At 44.4% G+C, this 14,875-nt stretch overlaps 1 protein-coding gene across 6 annotated transcripts in view; it reads right to left on the bottom strand.

Annotated features, from left to right (window-relative positions):
• Positions 1-9,554, bottom strand: part of LOC126194269 (uncharacterized PE-PGRS family protein PE_PGRS54-like) — a 55,319-nt gene extending 45,765 nt beyond the window's left edge. For 5 of the 6 annotated variants that reach the window (XM_049932751.1, XM_049932754.1, XM_049932757.1 and 2 more), the window contains exon 1: positions 9,439-9,553. In XM_049932751.1, the coding sequence (XP_049788708.1) occupies positions 9,439-9,511 (73 nt within the window). In that variant the 5' untranslated portion in view covers positions 9,512-9,553. Of the gene's footprint in view, positions 1-9,438 lie in introns of all 6 variants that reach the window. The other variant, XM_049932752.1, reaches the window with a different exon arrangement.
• Between the last annotated feature and the right edge of the window lie 5,321 nt (positions 9,555-14,875).

Here is a 14,875-nt window from a genome sequence, read left to right as displayed (position 1 = left end):
GCGGTTCCAGACTGCAGCGCCTTTAACCGCACGGCCACTTCGGCCGGCCCCGGGTGTTGGCCCTGTGTGCCTCAGTCGTATGCAGTCCTGATTGTGGCGCTCACCTGCACGGCGCCAAACACGCATACGACCATCATTGGCACCAAGGCAGAAGCGACTCTCATCGCTGAAGACGACACGTCTCCATTCGTCCCTCCATTCACGCCTGTCGCGACACCACTGGAGGCGGGCTGCACGATGTTGGGGCGTGAGCGGAAGACAGCCTAACGGTGTGCGGGACCGTAGCCCAGCTTCATGGAGACGGTTGCGAATGGTCCTCGCCGATACCCCAGGAGCAACAGTGTCCCTAATTTGCTGGGAAGTGGCGGTGCGGTCCCCTACGGCACTGCGTAGGATCCTACGGTCTTGGCGTGCATCCGTGCGTCGCTGCGGTCCGGTCCCAGGTCGACGGGCACGTGCACCTTCCGCCGACCACTGGCGACAACATCGATGTACTGTGGAGACCTCACGCCCCACGTGTTGAGCAATTCGGCGGTACGTCCACCCGGCCTCCCGCATGCCCACTATACGCCCTCGCTCAAAGTCCGTCAACTGCACATACGGTTCACGTCCACGCTGTCGCGGCATGCTACCAGTGTTAAAGACTGCGATGGAGCTCCGTATGCCACGGCAAACTGGCTGACACTGACGGCGGCGGTGCACAAATGCTGCGCAGCTAGCGCCATTCGACGGCCAACACCGCGGTTCCTGGTGTGTCCGCTGTGCCGTGCGTGTGATCATTGCTTGTACAGCCCTCTCGCAGTGTCCGGAGCAAGTATGGTGGGTCTGACACACCGGTGTCAATGTGTTCTTTTTTCCATTTCCAGGAGTATATATATATATATATATATATATATATATATATATATATTAATAGAAGAAACGAAGTTTTCATGTTTTTCAGCCGGCCGTAGTGGCCGAGCGGTTCAAGGCGCTACAGTCTGGAACCGCGCGACCGCTACGGTCGCAGGTTCGAATCCTACCTCGGGCATGGATATGTGTGATGTCCTTAGGTTAGTTAGGTTTAAGTAGTTCTAAGTTCTAGGGGACTGATGACCTCAGAAGTTAAGTCCCATAGTGCTCAGAGCCATTTTAACCATTTTTCATGTTTTTCAAAGTTAATATGAAAGTGTTCTACTGAGAAATGACGAAATAAATCATAAATGTGACATGGTTTTCGATGAGTATGTAAACTGCTCACCGATAGACTGCCATATCCCAATGCATATCTCTTGTCAACGCTTGAAACAGAAGCACTTGGGTAATCGCAATAATTCCTGCTGATTATGGTAACTGTTACCTTCTTTTATATCTTTTTGGAATTTGAAACATTAGTAGGGTGGAACAAAACTGTAGGACCTCCTGTTTGTTATAAAGATTTGACTCAATAAAGAACCGATGAAAATATTCCATACCTCTCTCCTATCACTGTTAGTATTCCGTTCAGAAGCAGAGCCAGATGCCTATGTACTATGATCTTTAACCCTAGGTGTACCAACTCATTTTCCATAACGCGTATTACAATGGGGAAGGGGGGAGGGGTTCTTTATGCCACCCTAAAATTTTGAACTATGCAGATTTCGTTAATTGTTGTAGATTTTTACTCACAATATACTTTTTAAAGAGATATTGATGTGTAAGTAAGGTCTTCAATCTGAAAATATTGAGTATGACATTGTGAAAAGTGACATCTACTGTTGTGGCGTAACAAGACAGCCACGCCACTCGGAAGTAGCCGAAAGGCACGCGTTAACTCACGCAGGCTAGTAGATAGGTCTGAAACAGGATACGTAATGAATGCTATAAAGAAAAGTACGTAGCTCCTGGAATACTTAACTTTAATCCATCCTTGTGGTACATCGCTCTTGACGATACAAGTGAGACTCTTTAGATACAAGCTATGTAATGCTAATGGCGCCTTGCTAGGTCGTAGCCATTGACTTAGCTGAAGGCTATTCTAACTATCTGTTCTGCAAATGAGCGAGGCTTCGTCAGTGTGCATCGCTAGCTACGTCGTCCGTACAACTGGGGCGAGTGCTAGTCCGTCTCTCGAGACCTGCCGTGTGGTGGCGCTCGGTCTGCGATCAGTCAGTGGCGACACGCGGGTCCGACATGTACTAATGGACCGCGGCCGATTTAAAGCTACCACCTAGCAAGTGTGGTGTCTGGCGGTGACACCACATCTACTACGAAGAATTTACCTGAAAAATTTAAAACATTTATGGCGTCTGCTAGTAGAATTAATTATGAACAATAAACATTTTTTTCAAAATTTTAAAATGTAAAGTAAAGTAACTGACTAGATTTCAATATTTTTTAAAGGTAGGCGTAAATTACCTCCCCCCCCCCCTCCCCCACTGCCCCTCTGGTAGTGCGAAGGTAAACTTTGCTAACAGAGTCACGATAGCTACTGTGCTGGAAGGACAGTGGGTGCACGACAGCGAAAAGTCAGCAGGGAACTGGAACTCCGCTAAATCTGGCATTTATTATGTATGGTGACTTTTGTTGGAGACGGAAACACTGCTTTCCAGGAACTGATACAGATAACGCAGGTACCGACCGTACCGACCGTATGAAACCGAATGTGTGTGAACAGAGCGAGACACAGAATGTTGTCAGTAGCAGAGCACAGGTTGATGGCGTGGTTCTTTATTCGTCGAAAACCTTCGATACAATTCTCCAAGATCACCTAGCAAATAAAATCGTAACTGGCACGAGATTTGATTAAAGATCTCCGAAAAAATATAATTTAGTAGACAGTTCTTAATCAGGCTCACTCGCAGAAATGAAAATATGCAAAAAAACAAAAAAAATCATTTTGTAGCTCTATGATGCTGTTCGCAGATTACGTAGTTGGATTCGGGGAAGCGGCGCCGTTAGAACATTGACTTGAATTCCAGAGGGAATCGCTGCATTAGTACTTGGTGACTGGGAGCCATCCCCAACATAAATAAAATCAGTAAAAGTAAGTAGACGAAAATCCACGCCATCCCTTAAGCATATAACTGGCGATCAGTCAGTGGAAAGAATCACATCTGCAAAAGATATCGATGAGCCAGAACGTTATGGCCACCTACTTAATAACGTGTTGGTCCACCTTTGGGAACTCAGTACAGCCACGACTCTCCGTGGTACAGAGTCTACATGTTTCCAAAGGTCTGCGCACAGTCACGCAATTCCCCTAAATTACGGTCCCACGGTTTGTGGGTGTGAAGCCGGCTCCCGAAAGCGTCCCACATGTGTCCCATGGAGTTCAGATCAAGCTACTTAGGTGGACAAGACATCAACATGAGTTCACTAGCATTCCCCTCAAACCACTGTAGCACGATTCTGGCCTTGTGCCATGGACTGTTATCCGGCTGGAAAACGCCGTTGCGAAATACATCAAGCAGGAAGGGATGCAGGTGATCAAAATGTTCACATAATCCACAGTCGTCATGGTGCCTTCGGTTACTACTACGGGTTCCACGGAAACGCAGGTGAACGCTCCCCCATAGCATAACACTGCTCCCATCGGGCTGCGTCCTTTGCACAGAGCTCGTTTCGAGCCGCGGATGGTGCATCCGCGTACGCCCATCTACCTGGCGTAATACGAAACGTGATTCATCCGACCAGGCCACAAGTTCCCACTGATCCACAGTCGTGCGTCGCTGATCCTGTGCCAGTTGCAATCGTCACTGACAATGTCGTCGTGTTAACATGGGATCACGTAGGGGTCGTCTGCTGTGAAGCCCTTCATTCAACAAGGTGCGCTGAGTGGTGTGTTCCGAAACACTTGCAGCTGCACCAGCATTGTACCTTGTCGTCGGATCTGCCACAGTTCCATCCTACTTTACAGAGTGGGCTACGCTCAAATTGTAAATTTGTGGTAAGTTCTACTGGACCAAACTACTGAGGTCATCTGTTACTGAACTTACACACTACTTAATCTAACATACGCTAAGGACAACACTCACACACATGGCCGAGGGAGGACTTGAACCTTCGACGGGGAGAGCTGCGCGGACCGTGACAAAGCGTATCTGACCACGCGGCTACCCCGCGCGGCGGGTAGCCTCCGAACTCCACGTTCTGTGAGAAGGTGTGGACGTCGTCCATAGATGCTCTAGCACGGGAAAAGTTGACCGGCTGTGTTGTTTCTGAGATGCTCGATCCCAGGCGCCAACCCATAAGAATCTGTCCTTTGTCAAAGCCGTTTATGTCAGCGGATTTCCCCATTTAAGCCCTTGTCGTGGCTAGAATAATGCACCACTCGTCTCTGGTCCCGTTATAAACTTTCATTACCGTGTCACGTGCTCGCAACGCCACCAATCGAGATTCAGCCTCGCGATGGGCAGTGGTTAGTATGTATTGGCTCATCAGAGCATGTAGTAGTATCTGATAATGTTGATTTATTGTGTAAGAAGCAGAAAAACCTGTATTAGAGTGAAATGATCAGAAAAATAGTAAGGAACCCATACTTATCAACAATGAATGTTGCTGCACACTACTCATTCTACCATCGCATTCATCGGTGTTCAACCCTTACTGGTGTTGATTAACGTAATTGGTGGATTCGAAGGAGAGTTGCACATCTCTTTACGTAGCTCTTCAGTTATCACGAGATAGTGGGAGGAATACGGTATGAACTTTAGTTGGAGACATTACAAGAAAGATGTCGTTTGTCCTGTAAAATCTTACGGTCAAATTTCCGAGCACCGAAGGTCCAATGCAAACCAAGAAACGTCCCCATTCCACCAGCAAATGTCTTGCGTAATGACCACGATGGTAAAACTGTGAGTCTCCCTCGATGCAAAAATTTGTTTGTTCTCCCCAAAATGTATCTTTTTCATTCTAGAACATGTCAAATACAGATTGTTTGCTAGTGGAGCATGTTAATTTTTAATACGATTCTGACCAGTTTTTTATGTTCAGTGCAGTAACTCTTGCTTTTTTTGTTTCTCACACGTCATTACTTTGATAAATTATTGTGAATTTCTCGTACAGCGTGTCATTTGCAACTTGAGAGCCTCATTTTAACGAAATTTATTTTTAGTCTTTCATAACGTCTGAAGGGTGAACTCGCACTCCACCAACAAAGTATCGAATATTGTTCCTCGATATTTTCTGACCCCTTTAGTATAAGAGCCTCGTGGTCTCCGGTGGCTCGTTATCAAGTAATTTCATGTCGTGTTATTTCTTACCCCATTTATCTTGGTACCTGTATTGTACTGAGAATATTTGCAGAGCACTGCAAATGTTGACGACATGCCCTGTGTGGTTTGTTTCGAAACAAACATGTTCCATTTATTCACGATACCTGCTGTTGACAACGATTAGGTCTACTTCACGTTTCGACCTCAAGCTTGCACCCAGTACTGTTCGATTCTGTCAAGGTATCGTGTTGGTGTACGTTAACAGTGTTACACAGTCGTATGGATCAGAATGGATAAGTTTACTGTTGTTGACTTATAGGCACCTCGTGAATGAGTTCACTGTGCACTGACGGAGGAGATTGAACAAACTGTAATAAAAGTGTACGTGTTTCGCCTGAGGGTCATCGGATTACTCACATCTGTGTCTTGTACATTTTACTAATTGCATATTACAGGATTTTTCGCTACTGTGATGCTATTTAAACTGGGGTAATTCGTGTAACAAACCGAGACAACGCTTTCCTTACATCAAAATACTCAGAAAACCCCCCGAACATCCTCAGAAATTTGTCGCTAAAGTTCGAGTTCTCCATGAATATTCTGAAACCGTAAACATGGCTGCAATGCGAAGAATCGTCCGTGATTTCGCAGTTTCAGAATACAGATATTATGGAAGGTCAAAAATAAAATCAGTAGTAATAGATGCCCTTGTTACTGTGTGAGAAATGCACAATAGGCTATGAAAGTAGCGACATGTGAGGAAAAAAGGTAAAAGATACTGCAATGAACATAAGCGGAAACTTAAATGAAAAATAATGGAAATTAACGTTTTTCAACTATGTAAAATCCCAACTTCCGACGAACTACAGTAAAAATACCTCAGATGATGGGGGAGTACAACGAATACAAGTTTATGGAGAATAACAGAAAGTTATTGTTTCAAGACGGACCCACAAACCCCATACTGTTTTTCTGCAGATACATATCAATTAGCAGAAGAGATCAAGTGCATAGGGAAAATTAAAGGAACACAGGCTTTCACGTAAGGGTGTTTAGTGTTTCTTCCGCGTTTCGTATGAAAATGTCATAGAAATGCGGCCACAGGGGCAGGACGATTACAATATACCATGTACCACACAGTACACGTTGTAGCACAGTTCAGTGAAGAGTACAATTGCAAATGTGAATGTGTGTCTCGAAACGTCCATGCACATCAGAACTAGTTTCTCAGATGTGTGAGTAGCAGATCTCGTAGGTTTTAATCTTCACTTTCCTAATTTAAGATTTTGCTCGACATTCCATATCATCGGGTAGATGACGATCTGTTTGACTTCACGAAAGATGCACTTCTGATGCTGCGCTTGATGGACACAAGACATCAGAAAAATCAAGACATCTTCACAGGATCTCTCGAGCAGTAAAAAGCGTCCAGCAACGTTAAATGTAGCAAGATGTCTGAAATTCTTGTAAAAATAGGTGTAAGCTACAGAGAAAGACGGTTAATATACAGTGTATTAAAGAATCAATAGGGAGCAATAAAAATGGAAAAGCAAATACTCTGATTACAAAGGAGTGAGGCGAGGGTGAGGTCTCTCTCTCCAACTGAACGTAGAAGAAGCAACGATGAAAATAAAGTAAGTTTGAAGAGCGGGATTAAAATCAATAGTGTACACATGTCACAGGTAACATACGCTAAAGATAAGGATATGAAGAGTGAAAGTGAGGAAGAATTACAGGGCCCGTTAAACGGAATGAACAGTCTAGAGGGCACAGAATATGGACTGAGATAAAGCAACTTGTCTCTAAAACTAGCGACCACATAGTTGACGGAATTGTGCTATCCTTGAAGCAAAATGATGCATAATGGACGAAGCAGGGAGGATACGAGACACAGATTAGGACAAGTGAAGAGAGCTTTCCCTGCTAAAAGAAATCCACATCAAACACCGGCCTTAATTTTAGGAAGAATTTTATGAGTATGAACGTCTGGAGCAGGATGTGAACCATGGACGGTAAGGAAAAACGGAAAAGAAGAGAGTAAAGCATTTGAGTTGTGGTGTTGTAGAGGAATGCTGAAAATTAAGTGGACTGATAAATCCAGAAATTAAGATTTTCTACACAAAATCGGCGAGAAAAGGAATATGTGGAAAGCACTGATAAGGAGACGGGACAGAATGTCAGGATACGGGGTAAGACATCTGGGAACAACTTCCACGGTGCAAGATGGAGTTGTAGAGGGAACAAACCGTAGTGAAACATACACACACACACACACACACACACACACACACACATAAACCCTCACACACGACCGAGAATGTTGCATGTACAGGGTGGCGCACGAAATGTGTTACCAATTGTTTCTTCCACAATGTACGACGCACATTAGATATCCTTCTGGGATCTCTACAGCAGTACCAGCAGAGTTTGTAAAAACAAATGAGTTACGAAATGATGTGTAATTCACGATACTGCCGCTAGGAGACTAGTAAGCAGCAATGGCTGACAATGAAAGATTGACGACACAGCAACGATCGGCAATTGTGTTACTTTTTCATGAAACGAAAAGCCTTGTTGTGACTCAGAGGCGTTTTCGACAACAGTTTAACACACGATGGGTCCCTTGCAAGAAGATCATCCACAGGTTGTACGATAAATTTGTACAGGAAGGAACAGTATTGGAAGCGAAGCTACCTCAGCCTAAGCCTGTTTGTTCGCCGGAGAATACTGAAGCGGTACGAGTTGCTGTACAGAGAAGTCACGGGAAATCGTGTAGAAAGGCAGCAGTGTAACTGGGAATATCCAGACGCTCCGTTCAAAGCATTCTTAAAAGTGACCTCCATATGTACCCATACAAGATGACCTGTGCACAGAAGCTCACTGAAGAATACAAGCAGCAGAGACTACTGTTTGCTCAGTGGGCGGAGGATAGGGAAGAAACTCTCAACAACATTTGGTTATCAGACGAGGCGCACTTTCATTTAGACGGTATGGTTAACAAACAAAATATACGCTTTTGGGCCACTGAAAACCCACAAGTGCTTCCGAGGATTACAGCGTGGGCAGCAATTTCCAGTCATGGACTTATTGGACCCTTTTTCTTTGAAGAAACTGTGAACAGCGAGCGTTATTTGAGTATGCTTCGCAACAGCTTCATTACACGGCTCCTTGCGACTGCCTTGCCCTTCAACACGCAGTGGTTCATGCAAGATGGAGCAAGGCCACATACTGCAAACACTGTGTTGGAGTTTTTAAACGAGCATTTCGACATGCGGGTCATTTCACTCAAGTTTCCAGGTCGCTTGAATAACGGACGAAATTGGCCCCCCAATAGTCCAGACCTCAATCAAAATGGTTCAAATGGCTCTGAGCACTATGGGACTCAACTGCTGTGGTCATCAGTCCCCTAGAACTTAGAACTACTTAAACCTAACTAACCTAAGGACATCACACACATCCATGCCCGAGGCAGGATTCGAACCTGCGACCGTAGCAGTCGCACGGTTCCGGACTGCGCGCCTAGAACCGCGAGACCACCGCGGCCGGCACCTCAATCCATGTGACTTTGGGGGTACCTGAAGGAAAAAATTTTCCCGAAACGTCCACTTGATTTAATGGAGCTCAGAAGACTTATTCTTCAAGCTTGCAGTGAAATTACGGAAGACATGTGCCGTAGGGTAATCCCTAACTTCAGTGTTCGTTTGAAAGAAGTTAGGAAACGAAATGGACATATTGAGCATATGCTGAGTTAGAACAAATCTCCATGGACGGCTCTTCATTGTAGTATATGTTCCTTTCAGATTGTATTGACAATAAAGTTTATATTCAAAAACAAAATGGTAACACATTTAGTGCGCCACCCTGTATGTTCTATTCGGTAATAAAGAGGTTGACATAGGAGACGTAATCGTGACGGGCGCTATCAGACCAGAAGAAAGCACTATTCACAAAAATCACAGTACATAGCCACTGCCCCAGCAAGCTTTTCCTGACCCTGGTGGAAAAAAAAGGTTCAGAGTGTGATATCGCAAAAAATCGCCTTCATACAATACTTCCAAAATAACATAAGACGCTGTGCATTTGAACCAAATTTCACTCCTAAAAACGGACAGTCTACAATGGTACAGACACATTGAAGTGATATGATGTACGACGTAATAGGTCCTATACAGAAAAAAAAGACGTAATACCGGAGACAAGGATGTTCTGTCGCAAGAAACGTGTAGTTGCGTCCAGCAGGGAGGTAAGGCAGTTCTGTACTGACCTGGTGTGGCGGTTGCCGTGGCAACCAACAGGTACGCTACAAGCAGATGAGCGGTGCGGCGGTGAGCGGCCATGGTGAGCTCGCTCGCATCCAGTGCGATGCGACGGGCCGGTTCGCGCTTTTATATCGGGGTCTGTGGCGGGGGCGGAGAAGAGGCACCGCGTTACCAGCTGTAGGGGACGGCTGGGTGGGGGGGGGGGGGGAGGGGGAGGGAAGATCGGCGAGCGCGGAATTCCGGGACGCAGGCGCCGCGCCGCGCGAGCTGCGGCCAGAGGACACCCCGGCGCAGCTGCAGCTGGCCCGGGGTTTTACCGATGCGCTCTTTGTTCCCTGTGGATGTGATGTTCCAGGAATTAGATCACAATCTTATATCCGCATTTACGTTTAATAACAAGTACAGTACATGCAAGCTAGTGACATTTGTCTCATTGCGGCGTCAGGAATACCTTACGTCTATTAAACTCAGACATCGTGGAGATGGCTTGAAACAAACGTCAGACTGGCTCGGATGCTACTAACAATCAGCATTTCAATGCCAGCGCTCGAAGTTGGTAGGATCCACACCGTTTATTGAGTTTGTAACAGGTCCATGATTAAGGAATTTGTTGCTAGCGCACTCGAGCAGATGTAATTCTGATGGATTGCTCACGCGCTGCCTGCGATATGTAAGCTATAAGAGAATCTCAGACCAGAGAGCCGTGTTGACTGCAGTAGGAACTGTGTGGTAGTATTGTAAAGAAAAATCAGTTGTTTCTTTTTATACATGACAAATCTATCGGCCAGCATTGCACTGAGCTGTGGCAGAAAAATTTCTTATAGGAGCAGATATATATGTGCGTTATTGAGGTAAGAATTTTTAATTTATTGAGTATGATCTTTCAGGGCCATGACGCAGCGCTGCTGACGTCCAAAATTTACCAGTTTAAATTCACAGTCAATTATTGAAAGGTTATAAGTGAGTCGCAATTTTATTGAGAGGTTAGTCACATTTTTATTATTAGTAGGTTACGGAATTTATGTATTGCGAGGTTACACTAAATGTCAATTATATACTTATATTTTTTATTTATTGGGAGGTTACGCTGAATGTGAATGAAATATATTATATTCTTTCTGTTGGGAGGTTACAAGTTGGTAGCGTAACTTCGCAGTGTTTTTGTTTTGCGTGTTGGTATTTCAGTTTCTATGGGTTTACTTATCGACTGTCATTTTTTACCCGTAGTTCACTGTAGCCATTTGAGTTTTCATACTGCCTTTCGTCATTTGGAGACAGTGAGAGGAGCTGTGGACGCTACAAAATCGACCGCCACGTGCAGAAATCGGAACACTATCACCATATTCGCCTGCTTGTGTTCAATATGGGGGTGATATCAGCGGAGGCACCCAGAAACATCTGCGCCGTGTATGGGGATAACGCCACTGGACAGAGCACTGCAAGATAATGTTTTTCTCGTTTTCAGGAGCATCATTTTGATTTTAGTGACTCTCCAAGTTCAGGAAGACCTTCGGGTTTTGATGAAGATCGTTTAAACCCGTTAATGGACAACGATCCACGTCAGTGTACTCGAGAAATATCAGATGTGGCGAACTGTGATCATTACACCATCGTGTGACATTTGCATGCAGTGGGAAAGGTTCAAAATCGGTGTGGTTCAAATGGCTCTGAGCACTATGCGACTTAACTTCTCAGGTCATCAGTCGCCTAGAACTTAGAACTAATTAAACCTAACTAACCTAAGGACATCACACACATCCATGCCCGAGGCAGAATTCGAACCTGCGACCGTAGCGGTCGCTCGGTTCCAGACTGTAGCGCCTAGAACCGCACGGCCACTCCGGCAGGCGTTCAAAATCGCTGTATGGGTACCGCATGCTCTGAGTCAAAATCACAAAAAATCAGCAGACTTCCTTATTTGATGCTGGCTCGTGAGCAACAGTCATCATTCCTATCTTGTATCGTGACTAGTAACGAGTAATGGTGTCTTTATCCTAACATAATGAAAAGAAACGCATGGTTGAGCCCAAACGAAGCAGCAAGTTCCTGTACAAAGAAGTGCGCACATTCACAAAAGATAATGTTACGCATCTGGTGTAATAGCGACGTTGTGGTGTACTATGAATTGCTTCCCCGAGCTGTAACCATCACTGCTAGCATTTATTGTCGACAGCTGTAACATTTTGCAGATGCAATCCAAGAAGACGTCCAGGAAGGCTGCGTGAAGTGATGCTATTCCTCGATAATGTCCGCCCGCATTCTGCTAGACTGACAAAAAACACTATACACCCACCTTATTCATCTGATCTAGCGCCTTCAGCTTTTCATTTTTTCCGTTCTCGATCTAAAAAGCTTCAAGGAACTTCCTTTCCGGATGAAAATGCGCACCGAAGATGGCTTCAAATGGTTCAAATGGCTCTGAGCACTATGGGACTTAACATCTATGGTCATCAGTCCCCTAGAACTTAGAACTACTTAAACCTAACTAACCTAAGGACATCAAACAACACCCAGTCATCACGAGGCAGAGATAATCCCTGACCCCGCCGGGAATCGAACCCGGGAACCCGGGCGCGGGAAGCGAGAACGCTACCGCACGACCACGAGCTGCGGACACCGAAGATGTCTCGACGAGTTCTTCTCCTCGGAACCACGCGATTTCTACAGTCGCGGGATCGAAAAGTTACCCCAGCGTTAGCAGACAAGCTGTAAATAATGATGAAGAACATATTATTGACGATAAAATTCTCTGTTATATCTATCTGTTGTGATTATTTAACTTATGGAAAAACTCTACCAATTTATCCACGAACCCAATACTTTTTACCACATCAGATTAGCAGTCCCTCCATAAGTACGTGACGAACTACAGCACTGCATGGCTATACACTTGGCTTGGTCACTAATATAGTTCTTTGTCTATTATCTCACTTACTAATTGTTTCGGGATTATCCCATCTCCAGATCTGTCAAAATGAATATAAAATACCCTGCCACCTCTTATTCCATTGCATTGTTCACCGATCTCATGTTAAGTTTATTCCTAAACGCATAATGAGACGATGAATAAAAATATATACATTGATGGCGAAGACAAATGTTTTGTCGTTAAGTGGGGTTTTCATTCTTCATTATAAAGTACAATTACGCAGCGGGTTTCTCGTTTATAAATCGCCTTTAAATGTTACTTGTTTGTAAGAAGAACAAGCAGAAACGTCTACCAGTAAGCGTCACAAGTCGACAACCTAAGCACCGCGGCCCATAGATATTACAGTTTATCGTTGTTGCTTGCATGGTCGAGATCCCACTACTCTGATCCGAATATGGAATCGATATGTTCAGGAATGCAACAGTCAACACTGCGCAGAACCAGCGGACTCAGCCTCATAGCGCTGGAGAGGAAAGATATATAGCGTGTTTCAAAGTCTTTGCATCAGACGTGTAGGGGGACAGATGTTCGCTGACTCTTCCCGTCGACGCTATGCGTCCCTTTGTGTTGGTTGCGGCCCTGAGAAGGAGCTTGGAGAAGGTACCCTGTGAAGTGCACATGCTTTGTGTGTTGCCTATAATCCATTCTCGTGCTCCGTATGAAAGGGGGTACACCCAGAAACATTAAAGTTCCTGATTCGCATCTAAAATATCTTCCTCTGCTTGGAGACACTAATTATCAAGGTTTTCTCGTTGAAAATCACTCTGTCATTTCATTGAGGTACATTACAGGGGTTGGACAAAAATTTGGAAACATCGAGAAAAATGAATGCTTGAAGATAAATTTAATTGATTGGCGACTCCATAGTGTCCTGTGCACTACGACCAGATAATGGGTATACTTGAAAAGAGAGACAGCATTGGTCGTATATTTTTATTATCGCAAAATCGACTTTCTGTCACTGAGTGACCATCTTCAGTGCTGTATTATATAACTTAAATTAGTAGGCACTGGTGTCAATAAGCTTACGGCAATCACATAGATGTGATTGCCGTAAGCTTATTGACACCAGTGCCTACTAATTTAAGTTATATAATACAGCACCGAAGATGGTCACTCAGTGACAGAAAATCGATTTTGCGATAATAAAAATATACGACCAATGCTGTCTCTCTTTTCAAGTATGAAGATAAATTCATATGCTAGCCAAGTCTGCAGGTTGTGCTGTCATATTTGACCACGCGTGGTAGCTGTGCAGGGTGTTCATTGCGTTTCAAGTGTCAGTCTTGGTCAGAACAGTGTTTCGTGTAGTTGTGAGTGCATCAGGTCGGAGATAAGTGAATTCGAACGTAGGCACATTGTTGACGCTCGTACGGTGAGCGCTTCCGTAACAAAGGGAACAGAAGTGTTTGATGTTTCAAGGGGCACCGTATCGAAGATATGTATCGAATACAAGGAAAGCGGATAAACATTAACGCGGACGAAAACGTGCCAAACGGTCATCGAAGAGGCTTGTGACAAAATATGAGAGGATGACAGCTGCATAAGTCACTGAAGAACTGAATGTCACACTCAGCGTTCTCAGGCCCTGTAGACCACGCGCTGCATCAACGATCTGCTTCCACCGCATTCTATCTCTCGCAGTCTCTCTCCACCCTGCGGAAATTCCTGATGCTGCGATGTCCTACTCTATGTCATCTTTCCACCTTGTACGAGGTCGGCGCAATGGTCTTGTTGCCTGGAGAGTTCCTTCAAATGCTTTCTTGGTGATTCTGTTGTTTTCCATTCTAGCTACATATCCAGCCCATTTCAGTCTTCTACTTTTTAATTTCTGGATGATAGTGGGTTGCTTCATTAACTGATAAATTTCAGTGTTCTTTCGAATTCTCCATACGCCATTCTCCAACACGTCCCCAGATTTTTCTCATTACTTTTCCTTCGAAAACATTCAGTTTTTCTCTTTCGTTCTTTGTAAGCGTTCAGCTTTCTGAACCATACAGTACTACGGAGCAGATGATAGTGCTGTATATCTTAATCTTTGTGGTGATTGACAAAGCTTTACTTTTGAGTGGGTTGCTTAGTGAGTACAGATATCTTGACCCTGAAGCTATTCTTTTGTTTATATCAATTGTTACGATATTTTTACTGTTGAAACGTGATCCAAAGTATTTAAACTGAAGAACTTTTCGGAATTTAGAATGTTGGTCAATTTCAAAGCAAGGATTTGAGTTTATCCTATTTCCATATATTCTGTTTTCTCTTGGTTAATCAAAAGTCCCATTTTGCTGGCACTGTGCTTGAGAGATCTGTACATGTCTTTCAGTTCTTCTTCAGTTTCACTTAGCAACACTATATCATCTGCATAAGCCAGGAGTTTCACTTCACTGTGTTCGAATCGGAGACCATTGTATAGTTGTAAATTCTCCCCCGAACCACTTTCTGTTATGAAAGATTGAAGAGGGCACATGAAACAACGTCTCCTTCTCGTAAGTCTGTTTTAATTGGGAAGGTGG

The sequence above is a fragment of the Schistocerca nitens genome, chromosome 1 (genome assembly GCF_023898315.1).
Source record: "Schistocerca nitens isolate TAMUIC-IGC-003100 chromosome 1, iqSchNite1.1, whole genome shotgun sequence".
NCBI classification, from domain to species: domain Eukaryota; kingdom Metazoa; phylum Arthropoda; class Insecta; order Orthoptera; family Acrididae; genus Schistocerca; species Schistocerca nitens.
The sequence above is the reverse complement of the archived record's forward strand: the minus strand, read 5'-3'. Positions and strand labels throughout refer to the sequence as shown.